Source organism: Ovis canadensis, chromosome 26 (genome assembly GCF_042477335.2).
Source record: "Ovis canadensis isolate MfBH-ARS-UI-01 breed Bighorn chromosome 26, ARS-UI_OviCan_v2, whole genome shotgun sequence".
Classification (NCBI taxonomy): domain Eukaryota; kingdom Metazoa; phylum Chordata; class Mammalia; order Artiodactyla; family Bovidae; genus Ovis; species Ovis canadensis.
In genome coordinates, this window is record NC_091270.1 from 35,338,252 (window position 1) to 35,360,948 (window position 22,697).

A 22,697-nucleotide genomic window follows, 5' to 3' on the forward strand; every position below is an offset into this window, starting at 1 on the left:
AATAATTGAAAGAGAAAATTTTGTTATTTTAATGGAAACCCATTCTGATGGCTCCCAATTCAAGAGTGATCTTAATATTGGTTACAAATTATTCTTGCATCAATTTCTGTGTGGTTTCCTTGTCTCTTCCTAGTGACAGCAAGAATGATCCCAAACACAGAAAATCATCAGTAGTCATAGAGTGGTTTTCTTCCTCTACCTTTAAACCTATGTGTAGGCATTTTACCAAGGGAACTTAACTTCTGTCATTTCCCCATCTTCCTTAGCACTCCTTTCACTGAGGGAACGGAGGCTTTCTCAAGAGATTCTTTTGGCTTCTTAAACAAATTGCATTTGTGGTTAACATTATGATATCAGAAGCCTGAGTCATGAAAATGGTACTTAGAGATGGAAAACATATGTTGGTGTCAGGCTAACCATTCCCAGAACTGGATGTCAATTTTATATGCTGTCTGCTCAATTTGCTAAAATGGCAAGAAACTGTTTTTACTGGAAGTGTCTATGTTGTGCGTGTGTGTGTGCGCTTGTGTGCATATATGTGTACGTGTGCATCTTCTTCTTGGTTGAAACTGTATGCTCAATTCTCAAATTGGAAATACGACATCAAGAGACACTAAAACAGAATATAGCTCATCTCACTGATAAACCCTAGTCTTCTTGCTTCTTTTTCTGCAAGAAAGAACACCTGCCTAATGCTAAAGTCTAGTACTTAAAATACAACCCTTATCATACTTGTGTTGTCGTTCAGTTGCTCTGGCATGTCTGATTCTTTGCAACCCCATGGACAGCAGCAGCATACCAAGTTTCCCTGTCCTTCACTATCTCCCAGAGTCTGCTCAAACTCATGTCCATCGAGTCGGTGATGCCATCCAACCATCTCGTCCTCTGTTGCCCCCTTTCCCTCCTGCCTCCAATCTTTCCCAGCATCAGGGTCTTTTCCAATGAGTCAGTCAGGTGGTCATACCTGTAGGTAAGTTATTTCAATAGTAATCAAAAGAAGCTGGAAACAGTCTTGACCTTAGGCCGCCTGTGTGTTACTGCAGCCGTTTGCTGGTGCTAGTTTGCCCTGCTGGACCTTCAGATGCATGTTTAGGAGCATTCAGTTGTTCATGCTGAATACCACTGACAGATGAAGGAATAAAAATGATCGAAGAAAACTTTAAGGAGAAACAGTTCTGTTGGAGAAATGAAAAGGAAGTTTAGGGGCATGGTTGGAAAGAAAGTATGCAAAAGTGGCCTGCATGGGAGGAAGGGAGCAGGGGCTGCCTCTGAGGGGCAGCAGGTGTGGTGGGGAAGCACATGCGCTGTATAGCAGACTCCAACCTGCGTGCTGTGTGACCCTGGGGACTCTGCCGAGCCTCCCTGTGCCTTGGATTTTCTCTGCAAGGAGACCTGTGATGATGCCTACTAGATGCCCGTCAGTATGTTTAATCAGAAGAGAACCTGGAATGAAACCAGGGTTCACTGACTATCGGCCACGGTTTATTATCACCAAAAGTGCTTCGATTTGCACTGTCTAGAAGGTAACCGCTAGCCACATGGGGCTATCGAGGGCTTGAAATGTGGTTGGTCTGAACTAGGATGTGCTGTTCAGTGTGAAACACACACAGAGTTTCAAAGACGGTACAATACAATGTGAAAAATATTAATAGGTACTGTACTCCATATATGTTGAATGATGCCTTGGATATGCTGGGCTAAATAAAATATACTGTAAAGATTAATTTCACTTTCTTTTTACAATTTTCGTGTGACTCCAAGGACATCTTACATGACACACGTGGCTTACGCTGTATTGTGGGCAGCACTGGTTAAGTTGCCTCCCTCAGTGTGGCAAGGCCAGAGCAAGAGAACCGCAATCCTCGATCTTGCTGGGAACGGCTATCAGGCCTGGCCTTGCAAGCATAAACGGGGATGCCCAAAGTCAGAGATGGTCTGGCAGACCTGAAAGAAGCCTGTCATCGCACATCCTTCAGCTCACCACTCATGCACTGCGTGCCACGCACTGTGAATGGACCTCGTTTAATGACTCCTGGAAATGCTGTGAGAACAGTACAATTCTGACATTTACGTAGTTGTTGAAAGTTCAAGTGTGTTCAGTGCAGATATTTAAATATACTCCACAGTTTTTTCCAGCTGTTTTATCATTTCTTTTTCAACGCTATTTGAGCCTTAGAACATGGCAGTGGCCAGGCCTCTCTGTAACTCTGAGAAGCCATCCCAAACTTGAGCTCGACTTACATAAACGGATTGAGTTCTGGTTGTCAAAGGAATATGTATGTCCTTAAAAAAAAAAATTGCACTATATTTGATTTACTATATTGTGTTAGTTTCAGATGTATGGCAGAGTGATTCAGTTATGCCTGTATGTTCTTTTTCAGATTCTTGTCCTTTGTAGGTTATTACAAGTTATTGACTATAGTTCCCTGTGCTAGACAGTAACTCCTTGTTTAGTCTATATGTCGTGGTGTGTATCTGTTTAATCCCATACTCCTAATTCTCCCACTCCTTTCCCTTTGGTAACCATAGGTTTGTTTTCTATGTCTGTGAGTGTGTTTCCGTTTTGTAAGTATGTTAATTTGTACTGTCTTTTAGAATCCATGTAAAAGTCATGTCATATAATGTTTGTCTCTCTCAGCTTGACTTAGTGTGATAATCTCTGGTCTGTCTATGTTGCTGCAAATGGCAATCTTTCATTTTGTATGGCTGAATAATATTCATTTTTAATATATGTGTGTTTGGGTGTATGTATGTGTGTGGGTGTAGTATGTATGTATGTATATATATATAAAACATCTTCTGTATCCATTCATCTGTTGGTGGACACTTAGCTTGCTTCCATGTCTTAAATACTGTAAGAAACATATGTTCTTAATTCATTTTTAAGCTCCATATTTTATGTGGTCTGAAAATATATTAGTTTTCAAAAGAAATTAAAAAAAAAAAAAACACAAGATGGGGAAGGTCACACTCCTGAAACAAAGCTTTTAAAGCTTTGTTTGGTTGTCCTGAGGTCTTGTTGTTGGGAGGTGGTTGGTCCCACTGTAGAGACAGGGTGCCTCTAGGAGGGTCCCGAAGGTGAGCAGCTGGGCTGGCCTCTCCAGCCTGGACAGAATGTACTTGGGGGGATTTGGTTGTGGCTTTGACTTGGGTTGATTTGGTTTTATTCTCCCTTATTTTTTGCAGTGAAATACGAGGAACTATACTGCTTTTCATTCAACCCCAAGCTGGATAGAGAAGAAAGGGAACAAGGCTGGATGCTGGTCAATCTCAGTGAAGAATACAAGCGCATGGGCCTCCCTAATGATTACTGGCAGCTCAGCGATGTGAATAGAGAGTACAGGGTGAGTGGAGGCATTTAGTGAAATGAGTGCTTAGTCGCTCAGTCACGTCCGACTCTTTGTGACCGTTTGGACTGTAGCCCGCGGACTGTAGCCCGCCAGGCTCCTCTGCCCATGGGGCTTTTCAGGCAAGAATACTGGAGTGGGTTGCCATTTCCTTCTCCAGGGTATCTTCCCAAGCCAGGGATCAAACCCGCATCTCCTGTGTCTCCTGCATCGCAGGCGGATTCTTTTCCCACTGAGCCATGAGGGGAGCCCGTTTGGTGAAATGCAGATACTTAATCCAGATGAAGCCCTGATGTCACAGAGCTGAGTGTGACTTCTCTTAGCTCTCCTTTCTTTCCGATGACTCTTGTGGGTAGAGATGTGTGGAATTTCCAGGTCTCCCTTGGGTATTGCCAGCTGTATTCTCCACCTGCATCTGGGATCAGAAAGTTTGAAGAAGCCACCTTAGAGACCATCCGCTCCGACGGCTGAAGGAGTGGAACCCCAGAGAGGCCCAGCGGCGCCCTCGGGGCAGGCCTCCCTTCTCCCGCCCGGTCTTTTTATAGCTCAGTGAGTGATGAGTAGGGAGTCGCAGAGGCTCTGATGGCAGTTTGGCACCAGCTCCCTCTGGGCTCCCTGAACTCTTGATTGGTACACAAGGTCACCAAGAGGCTTCCCTGGAGAACTGTGGGGAAACATGTCTGCACTTCCAGAGGGAATGGGGGGTGGAGGGATGTGGAGGGTGGAGGGGGCAGAGCTGATTCATATTCTCCCTGAGGGTGGGCTTGCAAAGCAGGGCTGGTTTCCCTATTAATTTTTAAAGTGTTTCCAGTAATGAAAGTACAGTCAGAACATCGTAGAGAATTTGCAAAAGAGAGAGGAAAATTAACAAAACAGCCCGTATCTCATTGCCCTAATGTTCTTTCTGTGTGTGTGTTCAGTCATATCCAACTCTTTGCCTGGAGAAAATCCCATGGACTGTAGCCCACCATGCCCCTCTGTCCATGGGATTTTTCGGGCAAGAAGACTGGAGTGGGTTGCCGTTTCCTCCTCCAGGAGATCTTCCCAACCCAGGGATCGTACCCAAGTCTCTTGCATAGGCAGGCAGATTCTCTCCCACTGTGTCACCCGAGAAGCCCATATTCTTCTAGTAGGTTTTAAACTTGTCACTTTTTTCTCATCTGCGTAGTTTAATAACTTTTTTCTTACACGAGTAATGTATTTCATTGTTTATAATTGGAGAATGTGGAGGCAAAAGAATGGTTCAAATACATACAACAAAAACGGAATTATACTACCTGTGCCCGTGTCTTGCTTTTCTTCATATAACATATTGAGTATGTTGCTGTCAGTAAATATGTGGACTGTCAGGTCCTCCCACATCTTTCTTCTGAATAACTTTATTATTGTTTTTGGCTGTGCTGGATCTTTGCGGCTACATGGCCTTTTCTCTACTTGCCGTATGAGGGCTTCTCATTCCGGTGGCTTCTCTTGGGGGGCACAGGCTCAATAGATGTGGCGCACGGGCTTAGTTGCTGTGCAGCACGTGGGATTGTCCCAGATCAAGGATCAAACCCGTGTTTCCTGCACTGGTGGAGTCTTGACCACTGAGCCACCAGGAAAGCCCTCTTGTGAATATCTTGAATTTATAGATTATCTGGAATAGAATGGCCACTTTCAGGATACTGACTTTTCTTCCTAATGGCACTTAAATCTAGCAGTCATAATCTTACACCGTGAGTAGACATTTGCACCCTTTCTGTCTTAACCATTATAAAGTATCCGGCTAATGTAATGATTTGTTCCGCCACTAAAGCCAACCTTTGCAGTGGATTTTTAGCCTTGAAATGAAGGAAAGGATTTCCCTGGTGGTCCAGTGATTAAGAATCCACCTGCTAAAGCAGGGCACACAGGTTCAGTCCCTGGAAGGCGTGGGAGGATTCCACATGCCTCGGAGCATCTAAGGCCCGTGCGCCACGACTGCTGAGCCCACGAGCCGCATCTGCCGGAGCTCGCCCGAGAGTCTGTGCTCCGCAGCTGAGAGGAGCTCCCACTCGTCGCCGCTACAGAAAGCCTGTGAGCAGCAACGAAGACGCGGCTCAGCCAAAAATAAATAAATAATTGGTTGAAAAAAGAGAGAGAGAGAGGCAGAACAAAATGAAGGAAAATCCAAGTGTAGTATCGAAAATTGAATAATTAAAAACAATTTTAAAAAAACATGGCACACCCTTGAGTGAGGGTGAAAGTGAGTCTAAGCCGCATCTGTGGAATAGTATTTCCTTGGAAAACACAGGTTCTTCCTATGTCTGATGAGGTTTCCTTCTAGACTTAACACCACAAACATGACTCACATTTAGTCACTCAAGTCCCACCGTGTAGAGACGGCAAAACATGAGTTACTCAGCATCTTTTTCCCAAAAGTAATAGATAGCAAACATAAACTAAAAATCAGCAAATTGTGCTGAAACAGAAAAGGTGAAACCCTAGGGGATTTTCTGCTTTTTACAAATGTTGTTAAATGAGACAAAGATGATGAACCCTTATTTATTACCACCTTAGAAAATATAAGTTAATTCTGTCAAACTATTTCTGACTAATAGTCCATTGGGAAGGTTATGTCAGCATCCATTACTTTTGCTTTTAACCTCGTGGGTGAGAAAAACATCTGCTTTTTCCTTCCTTCTTTTATAAGAGTTACTTCTTTCTTTTCACAAATTCCTTGATGTAAGTGGGGCTAGTGGTATCATCTGTTGGAGAAGAAGCTATTGCCTGTGGTGGAAACAACTCCATACGTGGAGTACTGAAACTGAGGTTCCAGAACCAACGCTGGCCCCTCAGATGGATGCTACCCTGCAGTGGTAAATGCATTTACTGGGAGGTGGTAACCAGGGCAACAAGGATCAGTTTTTCGGGGAATGTGCAGTCTTTGGGCTCAGTAACTCTTTTGTTATTCATTACCGCCCTAGCACCTAACCTAACGCCTGGCACATAGTACGTCATGTTCAGTAAAAATTTGTTGATAGACATCAATATTCTGTTATAATCATTACACTTTTAAGAAACTAGAACTTCATGATTCCTGCCACTGAAAAGAAAGGATGATCATGTCACATGATAGAGGTGCTAATTGTCACTATGATGGCAGTCGTATTACAGCAGACAGATATATCAGATTAATATGTTCTGCACTGGAGATGGCAAGAGTGAACACCAGCATTTTAGGAATCAGTAAACTAAAGTGGAATGGAATGGGCAAGTTTAATTCATTATATCTACCACTGTGGGCAAGAATCCCTTAGAAAAAACGGAATAACCCTTATAGTCAACAAAAAAGTCCGAAATGCAGTACTTGGGTGCAGTCTCAAAAACGACAGAATCTCTGTTCATGTCCACGGCAAACCATTGAATATCACAGTAATCCAAGCCTATGCCCCAACCAGTAATGCTGAAGAAGCTGAAGTTGAACGGTTCTATGAAGACTTACAAGACCTTTTAGAACTAACACCCAAAAAAGATGTCCTTTTCATTATAGGGGACTGGAATGCAGAAGTAGGAAGTCAAGAAACACCTGGGGTAACAGGCAAATTTGGCCTTGGAGTATGGAATGAAGCAGGGCAAAGGCTAATAGAGTTTTGCCAAGAGAATGCACCGGTCATAGCAAACACCCTCTTCCAACAACGCAAGAGAAGACTCTGCACATGGAAATCACCAGATGGTCAACACCAAAATCAGATTGATTATATTCTTTGCAGCCAAAGATGGAGAAGCTCTATACAGTCAGCAAAAATAAGACTGGGAGCTGACTGTGGCTCAGATCATGAACTACTTATTGCCAAATTCAGACTTAAATTCAAGAAAGTAGGAAAAACCACTAGACCATTCAAGTATAACCTAAATCAAATCCCTTATGATTATACAGTGGAAGTGACAAATAGGTTCAATGGATTAGATCTGGTAAACAGAGTGTCTGAAGAACTATGAACAAAGGTTCACTGTATAAGAGGTGGTGATCAAAACCATCTCCAAGGAAAATAAGTGCAAAAAGGTGAAATGCTTGTCTGAGGAGGCCTTACAAATAGCTAAGAAAAGAAGAGAAGTGAAAGGTAAGGGAGAAAAGGAAAGATATATCCATCTGAATGCAGAGTTCCAAAGACTAGCAAGGAGAGATAAGAAAGCCTTCCTAAGTAATCAATATAAGATCAAGAATGGGAAAAGACTAGAGAGCTCTTCAAGAAAATCAGAGATACCAAGGGAATATTTCATGAAGAGATGGACACAATAAAGGAAACAAATGGTAGGGACCTAACAGAAGCAGAAGATATTAAGAAGAGGTGGCAAGAATACACAGAAGAACTATACAAAAAAGATCTTCATGACCCAGATAACCACAGTGATGTCATCACTCACCTAAAGCCAGACATCCTGGAATGTGAAGTCAAGTGGCCCTTAGGAAGCATCACTATGAACAAAGTTAATGGAGGTGATGGAATTCCAGCTGAGCTGAAATTTCAAATCCTAAAGATGATGCTGTTAAAGTGCTGCATTCAGTATGTCAGCAAATCTGGAAAACTCAGGAGTGGCCACAGGACTGGATAATGGTCAGTTTTTATTCCAATCCCAAAGAAAGGCAATGCCAAAGAATGCTCAAATTACTGCACAGTTGCACTCATCCCACATGCTAGCAGAGTAATGCTCAAAATTCTCCAAGCCAAGCTTCATCAGAATGTAAACTGTGAAATTCCAGATGTTCAACCTGGATTTAGAAAAAGCAGAGGGACAGAGATGAAATTGCCAACATTTAGAAAAAGTAGAATCATAGAAAAAGTAAGAGAATTCCAGAAAAACATCTACTTCTGTTCCATTGACTATGCTAAAGCTTTTGACTGTTTGGGTCACAACAAACTATGGAAAATTCTTAAAGAGATGGGAATACCAGATAACCTTACCTGCCTCCTGAGAAATCTGTGTGCAAGTCAAGAAACAACAGATAGAACCGGACATGGAGCAATGAACTGGTTCCAAATTGGGAAGGGAGTACGCCAAGGCCGTATATTGTCACCCTGCTTGTTTAACTTTTATGCAGAGTACATCTTGTGAAATGCCAGGCTGGATGAAGCACAAGCTGGAATCCAGATTGCCGGGAGAAACATCAATAGCCTCAGATATGCAGATGACATCACCCTTATGGCAGAAAGTGAAGAAGAACTAAAGAGCCTCTTAATGAGAGTGAATAAGCTGGCTGAAAACTCAACATTCATAAAACGAAGATTGTGGCATCTAGTCCCATCACTTCATGGCAAATAGATGGGGAAGCAATTGAAACAGTGACAGACTTTATTATCTTGGGCTTCAGAACCACTGCAGATAGTGAGGTGACTGCAACCATGAAATTAAAAGACACTTGCTCCTTGGAAGAAAAGCTATGACCAACCTAGACAGCATATTAAAAGCAGAGATGTTACTTTGCTGACAAAGGTCCGTCTAGTCAAAGCTAACATTTTTCCAGTAGTCATGTATGAGTGTGAGAGTTGGACCATAGAGAAGGCTGAGCCCCAAGGAATTGATGCTTTTGAACTGTGCTGTTGGAGAAGACTCTTGAGAGTCCCTTGGACTGCAAGGAGATCAAGCCAGTTCATCCTAAAGGAAATCAGTCCTGAATGTTCATTGGAAGGACTAATGCTGAAGCTGAAACTCCAACACTTTGGCCGCCTAATGGGAAGAACTGATTCATTGGAAAAGACCCTGATGCTGGAAAGACTGAAGGCAGAGGAGAAAGAGATGACAGAGGATGAGATGGTTGGATGGCATCACTGACTGGATGGACATGAGTTTGAGTAGTTTGAGTATGCTCCGGGAGTTGGTGATAGACAGGGAGGCCTGGCGTGCTGCAGTCCATGGATCACAAAGAGAAGGGCACAACTGAGCGACTTAACTGAACTGAACACCTGAAATTGTGTTTCCCTGGTGGCTCATATAGTATAGGACTTCCCTGGTGGCTCAGAGGGTAAAGCGTCTGCCTGCAATGTTGGGAGACCCTGGTTCGATCCCTGGGTCGGGAAGATTCCCTGGAGGAGGGCATGGCAACCCACTCCAGTATTCTTGCCTAGAGAACCCCATGGACACAGGAGCCTGGCAGGCTATAGTCCATAGGGTCGCAAAGAGTCAGACACAACTGAGTGACTAAGCATGCACCCACACCTTGAATTATCCAGTGTTATATGTCAAATATATTTCAATTTAAAAAAACTTGTTGAATGAGTGAATGAATTACCCCCAAAGATTCTTCTTGACCAGTCCAAGTAAGACATGTAGGCACTGCAGGAGGGTTTATTTAGTGGAAGACAAAGCAAATCACTCCCTTATTAAAATAAAAATATTATGCAGGAATGTTTTTAACTTAATCCACTTCAGTTGTCTAAGGCAGAATAAATATAAAGAAAGTTCAAAAGAGAAGCATTTCCCACTTTTCTGAACTTCTCATTTTCTCCCTGAATTTTCTTACGTGATTTTCCAGGCCAGACACACTTTCGGGGGGCACATTGAGTAGTCTCAGAATCTGGCAGCCTAAATTGCCCTGTGCTTTGTATTTTTCATTGTCATAATTTTAACTTCAGCTGTGTGAGCTTGTTGCAAAAGCATTACCCGTCAGTGCTTTCTGGAAAGTGCTGTCGGCTTTCATGCGAGCAGGGATGAATCTACTTTTGTCCACCTTGGTGGTAGTGGTTGTTGTTCAGTTGTGAAGTCATGTCCGACTCTTTGTGACCCCATGGATTGCAGCGTTCCAGGCTTCCCTGTCCTTCACCATCTTGCGCAGCTTGCTCATACTCATGTCCATTGAGTCGGTGATGCTATCTAAGCTCTCATCCTCTGGGGTCCCCTTCTACTCCTGCCTTCAGTGTTTCCCAGTATTGAGTCTTGTCCATTAAGTCGGTTCTTTGCATCATGTGGCCAAAGTATTGGAGCTTCAGCATCAGTCCTTCCAGTGAGTATTCAGGGTTGATTTGCCTGGAGGAGGAAATGGCAACCCACTCCAGTATTCTTGCCGGGCAAATCCAATGGACAAAGGAGACTGGTGGGCCACAGTCCATGGGATTGCAAGAGTTGAACAAGACTTAGCAACTGAAACCCCCACCAGCACTGTTAAAGAAAGTGGGTAATTCCCAACTTCTGAAAACCTACTAATTTCCTTTTTAAAAGTGTTATTTTAAGGAAACATAGTAAGTCTGATGCAGTGACCACACGTCTCTTGAATCAGTGTAGTCATGTCCTGGCTGCTGACGCGAGAGAGGTCCAGACACTGGATTTGCAGGGGAAGCCAGGGCAGTGTCTGGGGGAGTAATTCCAGTAAAAGCTCGGGTTCCAAGTAGGTTGGACCATCTATTCTTGGGATTTTCCTCCTGAGTCTCAGTGCCAGAGCCCACGTTGATGTCTTCGGTAATCTTTCCTAAAATGCCTTTGGGGAAATGCTTTGGGCCTGAGAGTGTCACTTCAGTGGCCTTTCCGTCTCCTGCTCAGTGTGGTGCCCAGTCTGGTAACAAAGAGAAGCGGGGAGGCAGGCGAGGGAGGACCTGAGCACAGAACAGCTGACGCGAGCTTTGTGGTGCATTTTCGTGCCCTTCTGCCTTGAGGTTCAGAGTGGTCAGGGCAGGCGAAATGGACAGAGGATATGCACACAGCATTTCGCCTGCTGCTGCACCTGCCTGAGGACTCGCCTTCAAATGCCCAAGAGGATGCTTGACTTCTAGGAAATAAAGTTTAGGAACTGCCGTTCAAATGATCCTCCTGTTGCAAAAAGAGGGATTGTTGTTATTTTAGTCAGTAAATAACATCTAACTCTTTAATGATCCCACAGACTGTAGCCCGTCAGACTCATCTGTCCGAGGGATTTCCCAGGCAAGAATACTGGAGTGGGTTGCCATTTCATCCCCCTCCAGGGGGTCTTCCCGGACCAGGGATCAAACCTGTGTCTGCTATACTGGCAGGCCGATTCTTTACCACGGAGCTCTCAGGGAAGCCCCAAACGATGGGTTGACTGATATCAAAGCAGATGATGTGTCTAGCAACAAGTCAACTGTTACTCTAGCCACCACTTCCACTTTTGTCAGACCTAATGGGTGAAGAGTCTTGTGGATGTTACCTGATTTGATCCTTGTATCAGCCCCGGGTGATGTCATTTCTGTTCCCTGTCAGTCTTAAGAGAGTAGCAAGTGCTCAGTAGTTGGATTTCTCAAAAGTCATAAAGTTGGCAAACTGGAACCGCGTTCTCAACCCCTGCTTTCCTTTTTTAAGATGGCTTTTTAACAGTTTTAATCTATTTATTAATCTGGCTGCACTTCGTTGCAGCACGTGAACTCTTAGTTTTGTGGCGTGTGTGCATCCAGTTTCCTGAGCAGGGAGCCAAGCCGGGTCCCCCCCACCACCCCGTATTGGAAGCTCAGAGTGGAGTCCTAGCCCCTGGACCACCAGGGAAAGTCCCCTAAACCCCTGACTTCTGATAAAATTCCCAAGATCATTCCAAGGCTCCAGAGATTCCACTGGGGGAATCATTGCCAGGGATGCGAAGAAAGGGTAATCCATTTCTTACCACTTGTAAAATCGACACATAAAAAGCAGAAAGCTGTTATATGCATGGTGAGGGGTGGAATGCTAGGAAGTCTGGGGGAGAGGCCCTGAGTTGGCCCTGAAGATGAGCTTGGGAGGTTGGAGGGAAGAGGGGTCCAGAGAGCACGCTGGCTCGGGTGTTGCCTCAGATGGGAGGACATAGAGGACGTGCCAGGGACAGAGGGGCCCCGAGGAGGACATTGTTTCCCAGGATTGGGCTATCTTGAACAGATAGCTGACATTTTCTCAGTTGCCAGGATGCAAAATTGCTTTTCCCTTTTTGATGGGAGAAATACCCATTGGTCCCTGTCTTGCCTCCCACTCCCATGAAGAGCCCTGGGAGATAAGGGGCAGTGCCCAAGGGCAGGAGGCTAAAGCGTGTCTGACTCTGTTTCACTGTGGTTTCTTAGCATCAGAGCTTCGTTTTCTCTGCAGGGGTTCTGTAACTGAAGAAAACTGAAGTATGCGACCCGCAAGCCCTGTGGAATGGAATTTCTGGTGGCAGTTTGCACAGCACAATGAGGCCTAAACACCCCTTGTGTTTTCCACGCCAGGTCTGTGACTCCTACCCGACCGAACTGTACGTTCCCAAGTCGGCCACGGCACACATCATAGTGGGGAGTTCCAAGTTCCGGAGCAGACGGCGATTTCCTGCCCTTTCTTACTACTGTAAAGATAACCACGTAAGTCTGAAGGCATGCTTTTGTTTCGGGCTTTGCTTTTCTTCTTTTATCATAAACAGGCCTTTTTCCAGGGGCCTTCTGCCCTGTGTGTGGGTTTGAATTCCTTTTCAAGTGTGTGGATGTTGCTGTGTGTGTGGTATGGCACAACACAACTTGTGTTAGAGCCTTATCTCGTGTGGACGTTGGCCTCCCATGTTTATTTGACAGTAAAGGAACAGGAGGCAGAACACTCCTAGACTTAATCATCTGAGTGAACACGTCCTCTTCTAACCGGTCACCTTGAAAGGCTCTCTGTGGCCAAGCCGTTGCAATGCCTGGTTTAGAAGAGCCCTCAAAGTCATGGCAGACTCTCTATCTTTTTTAAAATGGCATATATATACATATATATATATATATATTTATTTATTTATTTATTTCTAGCATCTAGTGCCTTTTATGTGTAATATGTGTGAGCTGCTCACATCCTGTTGGTTAGAACTGCACAGGGCAGGTGAGAAAACCCAGTCTTACAGGTAACCATGTAAACAACCAAAATGTATGCTTCCATTTCTGTGAAGGACACAGAAGCTAATTTGGGAAGAAAAGAATGGTCTCAGCTCCCTGCTTTAGAAGTCGTTTGACTTTAGCCAGGAGAAAAAGTTTGGGTGGTGCAGTGGTGAAGAACCTGCCTGCCAGTGCAGGAGATGTAAGAGACCGGGTTTGATTCCTGGGTGGGGAAGATCCCCTGGAGGAGGGCATGGCAACCCACTCCAGCATTCTTGCCTGGGGAATCCCATGGACAGAGGAGCCTGGGGGGGCTACAGTCCACGGGGTCGTAAAGAGTCAGACACGACTGAGCATGCATGCACACAGGCACTTGACTTTAATTCAAAACTGTTTGATGGGGACTTCCCAAGTGGCGCCAAGGGTAAAGAATCCACTTGCCAATGCAAGAGGCATGAGAGACATGGGTTCGATCCCTGGGTCGGGAAGATCCCCTGGAGTAGGAAGTGGCACCCAGCTCCCGTATTCTTGCCTGGGAACGCTGTGGACAGAGCAGCCTGACAGTTGCAGCAGATGTGTGTCAGTGTGTGTGCCATGCATGGACCTGTAGGCAGGATGGAGGACAGGGTCTATGTTTGTTCTTTTCTTTAAAAAAAAAGTCATTTGATTTTTGGCTCTGCTGGGTCTTTGTTGCTGCCTGCAGGCTTTCTGTGGTTGTGGTGAGTGGAGGCTACTCTCTAGCCGTGCTGTGCGGGCTTCTCACTGTGCTGCTTCTCTAGTTGCAGAGCCCAGACTCCGGTGCGTGGACTTTAGTAGTTGTGGTTTGTGGGCTTAGTTGCCCTGAGGCATGTGGGAACCAACCGCTAGACCGCTAGGGAAGTCCTCTGTCTGCTCTTAAAAGGAGGCTTTGGGAAATACTCTGAGCAATGCCAGCTTGGCTAGAGTAAGCGTATGGCCTTCAGTGTTGCCCACTTTGAAGGGAAATATTCAGCAGTGTACATTCTGTTAATTAAAATGATACAAATGGTGTTATTCTCACTGCTCTGAAATGGTCTGAAGAAGTCAAGTAACTTCATTAATGTCCTATATTGTGCTTTGCTAAGTCACTCAGAAATGTCTGACTCTTTGCAACCCCGTGGACTATAGCCCTCCAGGTTCCTCTGTCCCTGGGATTCTCCAGAGAAGAACACTGGAGTGAGTGTTGGGCCCTCTTCCAGAGGAGCTTTCCAATCCAGGGATCAAACCCACATCTCTTCAGTCTCCTGCATTGGCAGGTGGGCTCTTAACCACTAGCACCACCTGGGAAGCCCAATGTTGTATGTTATTTGACTCCTAATATATTTCAGCAGCTGGTGCTATGGTGAGAGGAAAAGGAAGATGTGAATCTTTTTTTTTTAATGATGGGATGCAAAGGGATGTGGAATTTCATGATACTGTATTGAATATTGAATTCAGGCTGCCAGTAACGTGTACTCTGTTTTGAAGCATCCACTGGTAAACAAGTAAGAGAGGAGAGGAAGGGAGGATCTTTTACTGTTATTTCAGAGGAGGAGGGGATGTGCTGGATATTGAAAACGCAAGCATGGCACTCATCCTGCTTCTTTTCCTTCTGTTCGGATTTTCTTGAGAAAAGGGGTTATTTTTTGGTCAGTGTGAGTATCATAAAGGGCAAATATGTCATGTCTGAGGATGGGAGAGAATTTTTAGCAGTTAGACCGCAGAGGCCGGCCTCTCTGCCTGATGACGTGAGACCCTCATCAGCCTGTTCCCGCTCTCGGGTGCTGTCCTCTGCTTGATCTCCAAGCCTGGAAATGAACTCACACAGCTATCAGTTATAGTTCAAAATAATTGATTTCCTGAACTTAAAAATGTAAAGCAGACAGTATCCTTTAAGTTTTAGCCCCTCTTACAAGGTGCCGAATAGAGATGTTTTCTAAGTGTGGCCAAAGGATCCAGTTGCCCCAGGGAGCTACTTCGTGTGCAGATACCTACACGCCTACTCTCCCAGCCCGGGGATCTAACATCTATGCTGCAGGTGGAATACAGTCAAATTTGTGGGTTTATAACAATGTTCAGGGCTTCCCTGGTGGCTCAGACAGTAAAGAATCTGCCTGCACTGCAGGAGACGCGGGTTTGATCCCTGTATCAGAAAGATCCCCTGGAGGAGGGAATGGCAGCCAACTCCAGTATTTTTGCCTGGAGAATCCCATGGACAGAGGAGCCTGGTGGACTAATGTCAGTGAGGTCACAGAGAGTTAGACATGACTGAGCAACTAAGCGCAAGGTCAGTTAAGTAAAGCAGGTAAATTAAAACCAACTGCAACCAAAGTCGGGCTAGAGAAACGTCCAGTCTTTATGGAATCTGAACTGAGAGGAAATATTTCTGTGCTTTGGGAAGACCGAGTCCCTGATCTTCCACCCACTCTTAAGACAAACCCAATAAATACTCCACTAGCTTTTTATTGAGTGACTAACTCAAACTTTAATATCCAGGTTAATTATGTCATGCTTCCGAGGTAACCAGGGATTTTCATAGCGGGAAGCGTCCTCATTAGTGAAGGTGGATTTCTGTGGTTCTGTGGGAGACACGGGAAGTAACAGTGCAGTTTTTGATGATGTTGCTCAGCAAAAACAAAACCCACCCTCCAACCAGGTGGTCTGCAGTGAAAAGTAAAGTTCCTAAGTTTGCTGACCTGTGTTTCTTCCTTTCTGTGATTTTATTTTTTAAATTATTTATTTATTTATTTACTGTGCTGAGTCTTCATGGCTGCGTGCAGGCTCTCTCGTTGCAGGGAGCAGGGGCTACTGTCTAGTTGGGGTGCGCGGGGCTTCTCACTGCCGTGGCCCCTCTTGTTGCAGAGCATGGGCTTTAGGAGCACAAGCTTCAGTAGTTGTGGCTCGAGGGGTCTAGAGCTTAGGCTCTGTAGCTGTGGAGCATGGGCTTAGTTGCCCCCAAGGCATGTGGAATCTTCCAGGACCAGGGATCGAACCTGTACTCCTGCATTGGCAGATGAATTCTTAACCACTGGGCCACCAGGGAGGTCCCTTTTTGTGATTTTAGACATTTTAGACTTGAGTATTTATTCCTGCTCCAGTAGAACTTCACTTCAGTTGCTCAGTTGTGTCCAGCTCTTTGAGACCCATGGACTGCAGCATGCCAGGCTTCCCTGTCCATCACCAACTCCCAGAGCTTGCTCACACTCATGTCCATCGAGTCGGTGATGCCGGTAGAACTGAGGCTTGTGAGTAAATATCACATTTTCTAGTTAAATACCATTCCTCACATAGCACCTTGTTACCAAGGAGCACCAAAGATTTTGTTGGTGAGATGAGTCGGCTACTGTTGGGTAGTGGGAATCGGTGATTAGATTAAGAAAAGTTTGCCACGTACCTCATGTCAGAAACAGGAAGTCCTGGTGAGGGTCCTTGGATAGAAACCCCCTTGCTGGTGGTATAAAATTCCTTCTGGATCAGCTTTTATCAGACATGGTGTTACAGTCACTTCCTGTTCACCCATTGGTGAGGTCAGGATTCCTGTCTAGGATTACTGGGATGCCTAACACACGTGCCACCTGACGCTGGACAGATTAGGTTGACAGCAGTTTATTAGCTACATACACTCACTGCCCAGGGGAGGAGAGCACTGTCAGGAATAGAGTGAACCAGCAGGGATGGTGGAGGCAGGCTTTGTAATATCAAAAGGGTGAGGGGACCCCTGGTTCCCAGTGGAGGATGTGATTGGCTTGTTTGAGCAATTCCACAGGTTGGCAGGACAAAACCCACTCCTTGAAAATGAGAAGGAGCTGCACCTGGTCCCCTGGGAGAAGGGTTGCTTATCTGGGGGACTTGTACCCACGGGGGCAGGGTATGGATGGGAACTTGCTGCTGGCCATTCAAGGCCATCCCGATTTACCAGGTGCCGTGGGCAGCACGTGCTATTACTTTGGGCCTTGAACCACACTCCAGGAGTTACCTGGAGCCATCCAGAATCATTTAGGATATCAAACATTAAACAGCTTTGTAGATCACCGTTGGAGAGCTTATGTGTGTCACTTGTGTTTGGAAGCTGCTTATCCTTTGTTCTTATTTATTAAGTACTCTTAATTATTTTTAAGAAAGCAGTTCTGCTTTTAAATTGTTAATAGCATGGCTCCCCAAATTCACAGTACAGATCTCTCAGAACCCAATTCTGGAAGATTTCCAAAGAGGCAGTTTTTTCATAAGAATAATACAGACCATCTTGCCCTCCTTTTATAAATAATGTTGATTGAAACTAACTGCGTTAGGCATAGTTCTAGGTGTGTTATCTACCTTATCCACTCTGCAGTTTTGTTATTATTAGTATATCCATATTAAAGGTGGAAAAAACCAAGGTTCAGAGATGACATGTAAATCACCTAAGATTATAAAGGAAGTGAGAGCGCTGTGCTTTGTCACTCAGTCATGTCCAGCTCTTTGCAGTCCCATGGACTGTATAGCCCGCCAGGCTCCTCTGTCCATGGGGATTCTCCAGGCAAGAATACTGGAGTGGGTGGCCACACCCGCCTCCAGTGGATCTTCCCAACCCAGGGTTCAAACCCAGGTCTCCCACACTGCCAACAGGTTCTTTACTATCTGAGCCACCAGGGAAGCCCAAGAATACTGGTGTGAGTAGCCTATCCCTTCTCGAGGGGATCTTCGCGATCCAGCAATCAAATCAGGGTCTCCTGCGTTGCAGGCAGAATCTTTACCAGCTGAGTTAAAAGCCAGGTGTTTTTGAATCCTGCATCTTAATTCTGTATCATGCTTCCTGACTTATTTACATACATGGACACTGTATTGTGTTGGTTCAGAATCCAGGAACAGGAAATAATTTTGCCTGGATTCAATTCCTGGCTTCCGCTGTCACTAGCTGTGTGACCTCGGGAGAATTACTTCACCTCTCTGTGCCTTGGCTGTCTCATCTATCAAATGGAGCAAATAATAGATCTTAATGTATATGGTGGTCGGGAAGATTAAGAATACACAGAGTTCTTATAATAGTGGCCACCATATAGGAAGCATTCAGAAAACATTGGCTGTTTTAATCAGTACCTCTGTTAACGGTGTGCGCGCGACAGTTTACAATTGCATTCTGACTCTGCTCTCACATGGCTGACATCAGTAAGACAGGCCACCAGGTAATGGTGAGATTCAGTCAACAGTCTGACTCTCTGGGGAGTGTGTAGGGTGGACATGAGCACCTTGAGGTTACTGACCGCCCTGTACCAAGTGTACAGCAGTGTACCAGTAATCACTGAGTCGGTGACGAAGTCTGTTTGGAGCCCATCTGCACATTACTAGGAAAATGTAACTACAAAATATTAAAATGTAGTCTAATATGTCTTGTTTAATTTATCGACTTATTCATCTCATAGTAGAACTCTGTTCTGACTTAACCCTTCACTGAAAGCAGTTTTCTCGGCCTGGAGGTAATTAGTAATGGTTGTTGTCACTGACTGGCTTCATTTCAGAGCGGGAGACACACTAGTTGAGTGAGTTTCGGTGTGCTACCTGCTTGCTTGGACAAACTCTCATTTTAAAATGTTCTCTTCCACATCGAGTTCTTCTGATAGATCTGAGAAGCTGCCTGATGGTAGCGGTCCTTAATTAGTATTTCTTTAGCCCAGATTAAGCAGCTCAGAACTGTTCTCTGCTCGGTCAAAGGGGGTGGCTAACCCGACCCCTCTAAACATCAGAAGACACAGGAGCCTGCGTGCAGCTCCATGAAAGCCATCTGTGGCGATTTGCTTTCTGCACAGGATGCAGCTCGCCTGTGGTCCCCGAGGCCGGCCGCCCCCCGCCACTGACAGTCTCTGCCATCAAGCGCCTAGCCCCTGGCTCTCCTCTTGCTGGCTGGGCGCCCATCTGTGGTCAGACGCCCCGGGCCCTTCCTCCTCCACCCTGTGGTTGGACATCTGTTGGCAGCAACTCAAAAATTCAACAGCCCTTTGCCTTGCTTCCCACTCTGCAGGCACCCCACTCCTGAATTCTGGCTGCAGGCCCAGGGCTCCTGGAGCCCCTCAGTAATTGCCGCTCTGTTACAGAATGTGCTGGAATCCTCAGATGGGTGCTGTTAGCAATTGTTAGAAATGTCTGCAATTCTCCACCCTGCCAGCAGAGTCCTCCATCAGCTGGAGGATCGTGTGTGTGTGTGTGTGTGTGTGTGTGTGTGTCTGTGTGTGTGTGCACATGCTGAGTTGCCTCAGTTGTATCGGACCCTTTGCAACCCCATGGACTGTAGCAAAGCCCTGTCCATGGGATTCTCCAGGCCAGAATACAGGAGTGAGTTGCTATGCCCTTTTCCAGGGGATCTTCCCAACCCAGGGATCAAACCCATGTCTCTTATGTCTCCTGAATTGGCAGGTGGGTTCTTTACCACTAGCGCCACCTGAGGATCATGCAGTTAGTAAGAAATATCCTGCCTTCTCCAGTGAGGAGCCTCAGAGCTCACCTTTCTCTGGAGAAACCCAAGCCTGGCTGAGTAGCCCTGGGATGAGCCTGACGGACAGTTAAGCTGCATTTGGACTCAGAGCCGGGGTGCCTTCCAGGATGGAGTCCAGTATGTGGGCGCCGGAATGGGCTGTGCCGTGGCTCTTTCCAGGGGAGGTTTCCCCCCTAAGCACTGCCCCCTTCCCTGAGCCAGGGGGCACCTCCGCCTTCGTACACGTGGGTACCCAGGCTCAGTGCAGATTCTTTGAAAGAGTCATTCCTAGATTGTATTTGGCAATTTGACTTCAATCTAAGTGTTAAAATAAAATCTAAATTCATAGGAAGTACTTTGCCACAAAAGTATAAGTTTCATGGCTGCGAGGTTGTGGCCATACTCACCCATTAGTAACTCAGAGGGATGTTTATGCTATTGTGTACATTGTCCCACAGTTCAGGGCGAAAAGTGAATGTCGCTCAGCCGTGTCCAACTCTTTGTGACCCCATGGACTATACAGTCCATGGAGTTCTCCAGACCAGAATACTGGAGTGGGTAGCCTCTCCCTTCTCCCCTACCCAGGGATTGAACCCAGGTCTCCCACATTGGAGGCAGATTCTTTGCTAGCTGAGCTACCAGGGAAGCCCTGAGCCACAGTTCAGCATACTTTGTTGGAATCACAGAACAGGGAGATCGCAGAACAGCACACAGATTGGTTCCCAAGGGAGCCCTTGCTTCTAACCCACCTGCGTCAGCCGGGGTCTAAGCCTCCTGTCCTTAGACACTGGTAGCAGTGTGGGGTCTGTCACCATGAACACTCCCCCATTTAGGATGAGAATCAGTTTGAGGGTTTTGTGATGTTTCTAAGTGAGCTAGTAAATGATGGAAACACTAAACAAGTAACTTTTATAATTTTTAGGAGAAGAGTTACTTTATATTTCTACTTTCACAGGAAGATGGAGTGGTGTCAAGCAGAGTAGGCTATTTATTTAGATGGTTTTACAATTTCATCATTTGGATCCTACCTAAACAACCTTGCATTCGTGCATGCCTCAATCGTGTCCAACTCTCTGTGACCTCATGGACTGTGGCCCACCAGGGTCCTCTGTCTGTGGAATTTTCCAGGCAAGAATACTGGAGTGGGTTGCCATTTCTTTCTCCAGGGAATCTTCCTGACCCAGGGATGGAACCCAGGTCTCTTATGTCTCCTGCACTGACAGGCAGGTGTTTTTTTTTTTTTTTTTAACCACTAGCACTGCTTGGGAAGCCCATGCTTATGTGTCCTAGTTGTTACTCAGAGAAGCTTTTTGCACTGCTTGCCCATGTAATGGTTTTTTGAGTTAGATGCCAACTTTGATTTCCTGAAAGCATTGATACTTTCACAAGCCAGGGGCGTAAGTAGACTGGGGAGTAGGGGTGAGTGGCCTTTGTTGTGGTGACTGCCCTGAGGGTCTCGGGGTGGGGGGTGCAGTCGACCCGCTGCCTGATGCTGCGGTGCTGCCGCGGCCTCTCCCCACAGGCCTCCATCTGCCGGAGCAGCCAGCCCCTGTCTGGCTTCAGCGCCCGCTGCCTGGAGGATGAGCAGATGCTACAGGCCATCAGGAAGGCCAACCCGGGAAGCGACTTCCTTTACGTCGTGGACACTCGGCCCAAGGTGAGTGTTGCCATGCCGATGCATGTCTTTGCAGTCTTTGCAGGGAGATGAGGCCTCGCCCGCTTAGGGAGCACCGTCTGCAGAGGGGCCGTTTCCCTTTGCACAGTGGCTGCCTGCCCGCCTGCTTCCTGGGGCCCTGAGCTCTGGGAGGGCCTGACGATGGCAGGGACTTTGGATCTTTCCTGGCTCTGAGCCTCATGCTTGGTACATAGTGCACACGACAAAAGTGTGGTGTGATTCTGGAAGTTGCTCTCCTAAACATGCTGGATTATTCTTTGGTTTGTTCACAAAAGGACCTTTTCTTCTCTAACAGTATGAAATTCACTGTGGAATCCCCACAGTTCAGTGTTTGTGGGATGTTCACCTCTTCTCTTACAAATTCAGCTTATAGTTAATTCCACTATGTCTATGACATGGAAAGATTTCCAAAATGGAATATTAAGTTTAAAAAAATAAAAAGAAGTTACAAATTAATATGTATATTACTGTGTCTATGAAAAACAGGGAACTATAGGTAGGTAAAAATGTCAGTTAAAACAGGAAAAGATCTGGAAGGATAACCACTCACCTAGTAGAATTCCAAGGAGAAGAGGGGCATGGAAGATACAGGATAAAATGAGATGACAGAGTGATATGGCCATTAATTCAACACATTTGGCATCGGAATTTCTTGCCAGTTATGAATAAAATATACCTGGATCTGTAAGTGATGAGAGAGAAGGGTACATGTTCTTTCTCCATGTGGGTGTAGAACAGTGTCTGAGATGTACTGTGAAACAGCAAGAGTGAGCTACAGAAACCTATGACATGATCTCATGTATGTAATAATAATTATAAAAAGTATACATTATTCTATGCACTGAAAAAAGTTTAAAGGTATATATATTAAACTGTTAACAGTGGTTTTTTGGTGTCCCCCCCACCCTTGTGGGGTGAGAGGAGGATTTTAACAAACTTTTCTTTTATAAATTAGTGTGAAAAAAATTTTAATCATAGGTTGACAGAACATAATGTCTTCAAAATGTTGGAGTGGGTAATTGCAGACATGGGTCTGTACTCATGTCTGATAAGAGAAATCATGGAAACTGGATACTGCCCATTGTGTGGCTGACCCAGACCCTGGCAATTTTGCTGCTGCTCTGAGCCCCATGTCACCAAATATTGTGATGCACGGTCTCGTTAGAAGGCAGACTCGTAGTTAGACTTCTTCCATCACTTCCATCACCAGAACAGTCCTGGATGGTCTAACAGGCGGGCGGCTGTGGGGTGGCCGTGGGGGGCAGGGTGGGGCGGTGAGGAAGAGGTCCTCTTAGATACCAGTAGAGCAGACCAACCACGCAGATCAAGGACACACCGGATTCCAGCAGATCACATTCTAGTAGATGACAGGTAAAGGATTCCCTTCGTTTTAGAAAAGTCCTCAAAGTACAGCAGGGAGGAGGCTTTGGACTGGGGGAGAAATAGCTTCTCTGCTTGAGGATTTTTACTTGAAAGGGGCTGGAAAA

General features: G+C 45.6%; 1 protein-coding gene across 2 annotated transcripts in view; it reads left to right on the top strand.

Annotated features, from left to right (window-relative positions):
- The window catches only part of MTMR7 (myotubularin related protein 7), a 130,229-nt gene that overhangs the window by 48,060 nt on the left and 59,472 nt on the right, over positions 1-22,697 (top strand). For both annotated transcript variants that reach the window (XM_069573327.1, XM_069573328.1), the window contains exons 4-6: positions 3,187-3,344; positions 12,482-12,610; positions 21,058-21,192. In XM_069573327.1, the coding sequence (XP_069429428.1) occupies positions 3,187-3,344; positions 12,482-12,610; positions 21,058-21,192 (422 nt within the window). The remainder of the gene's footprint in view (positions 1-3,186; positions 3,345-12,481; positions 12,611-21,057; positions 21,193-22,697) is intronic.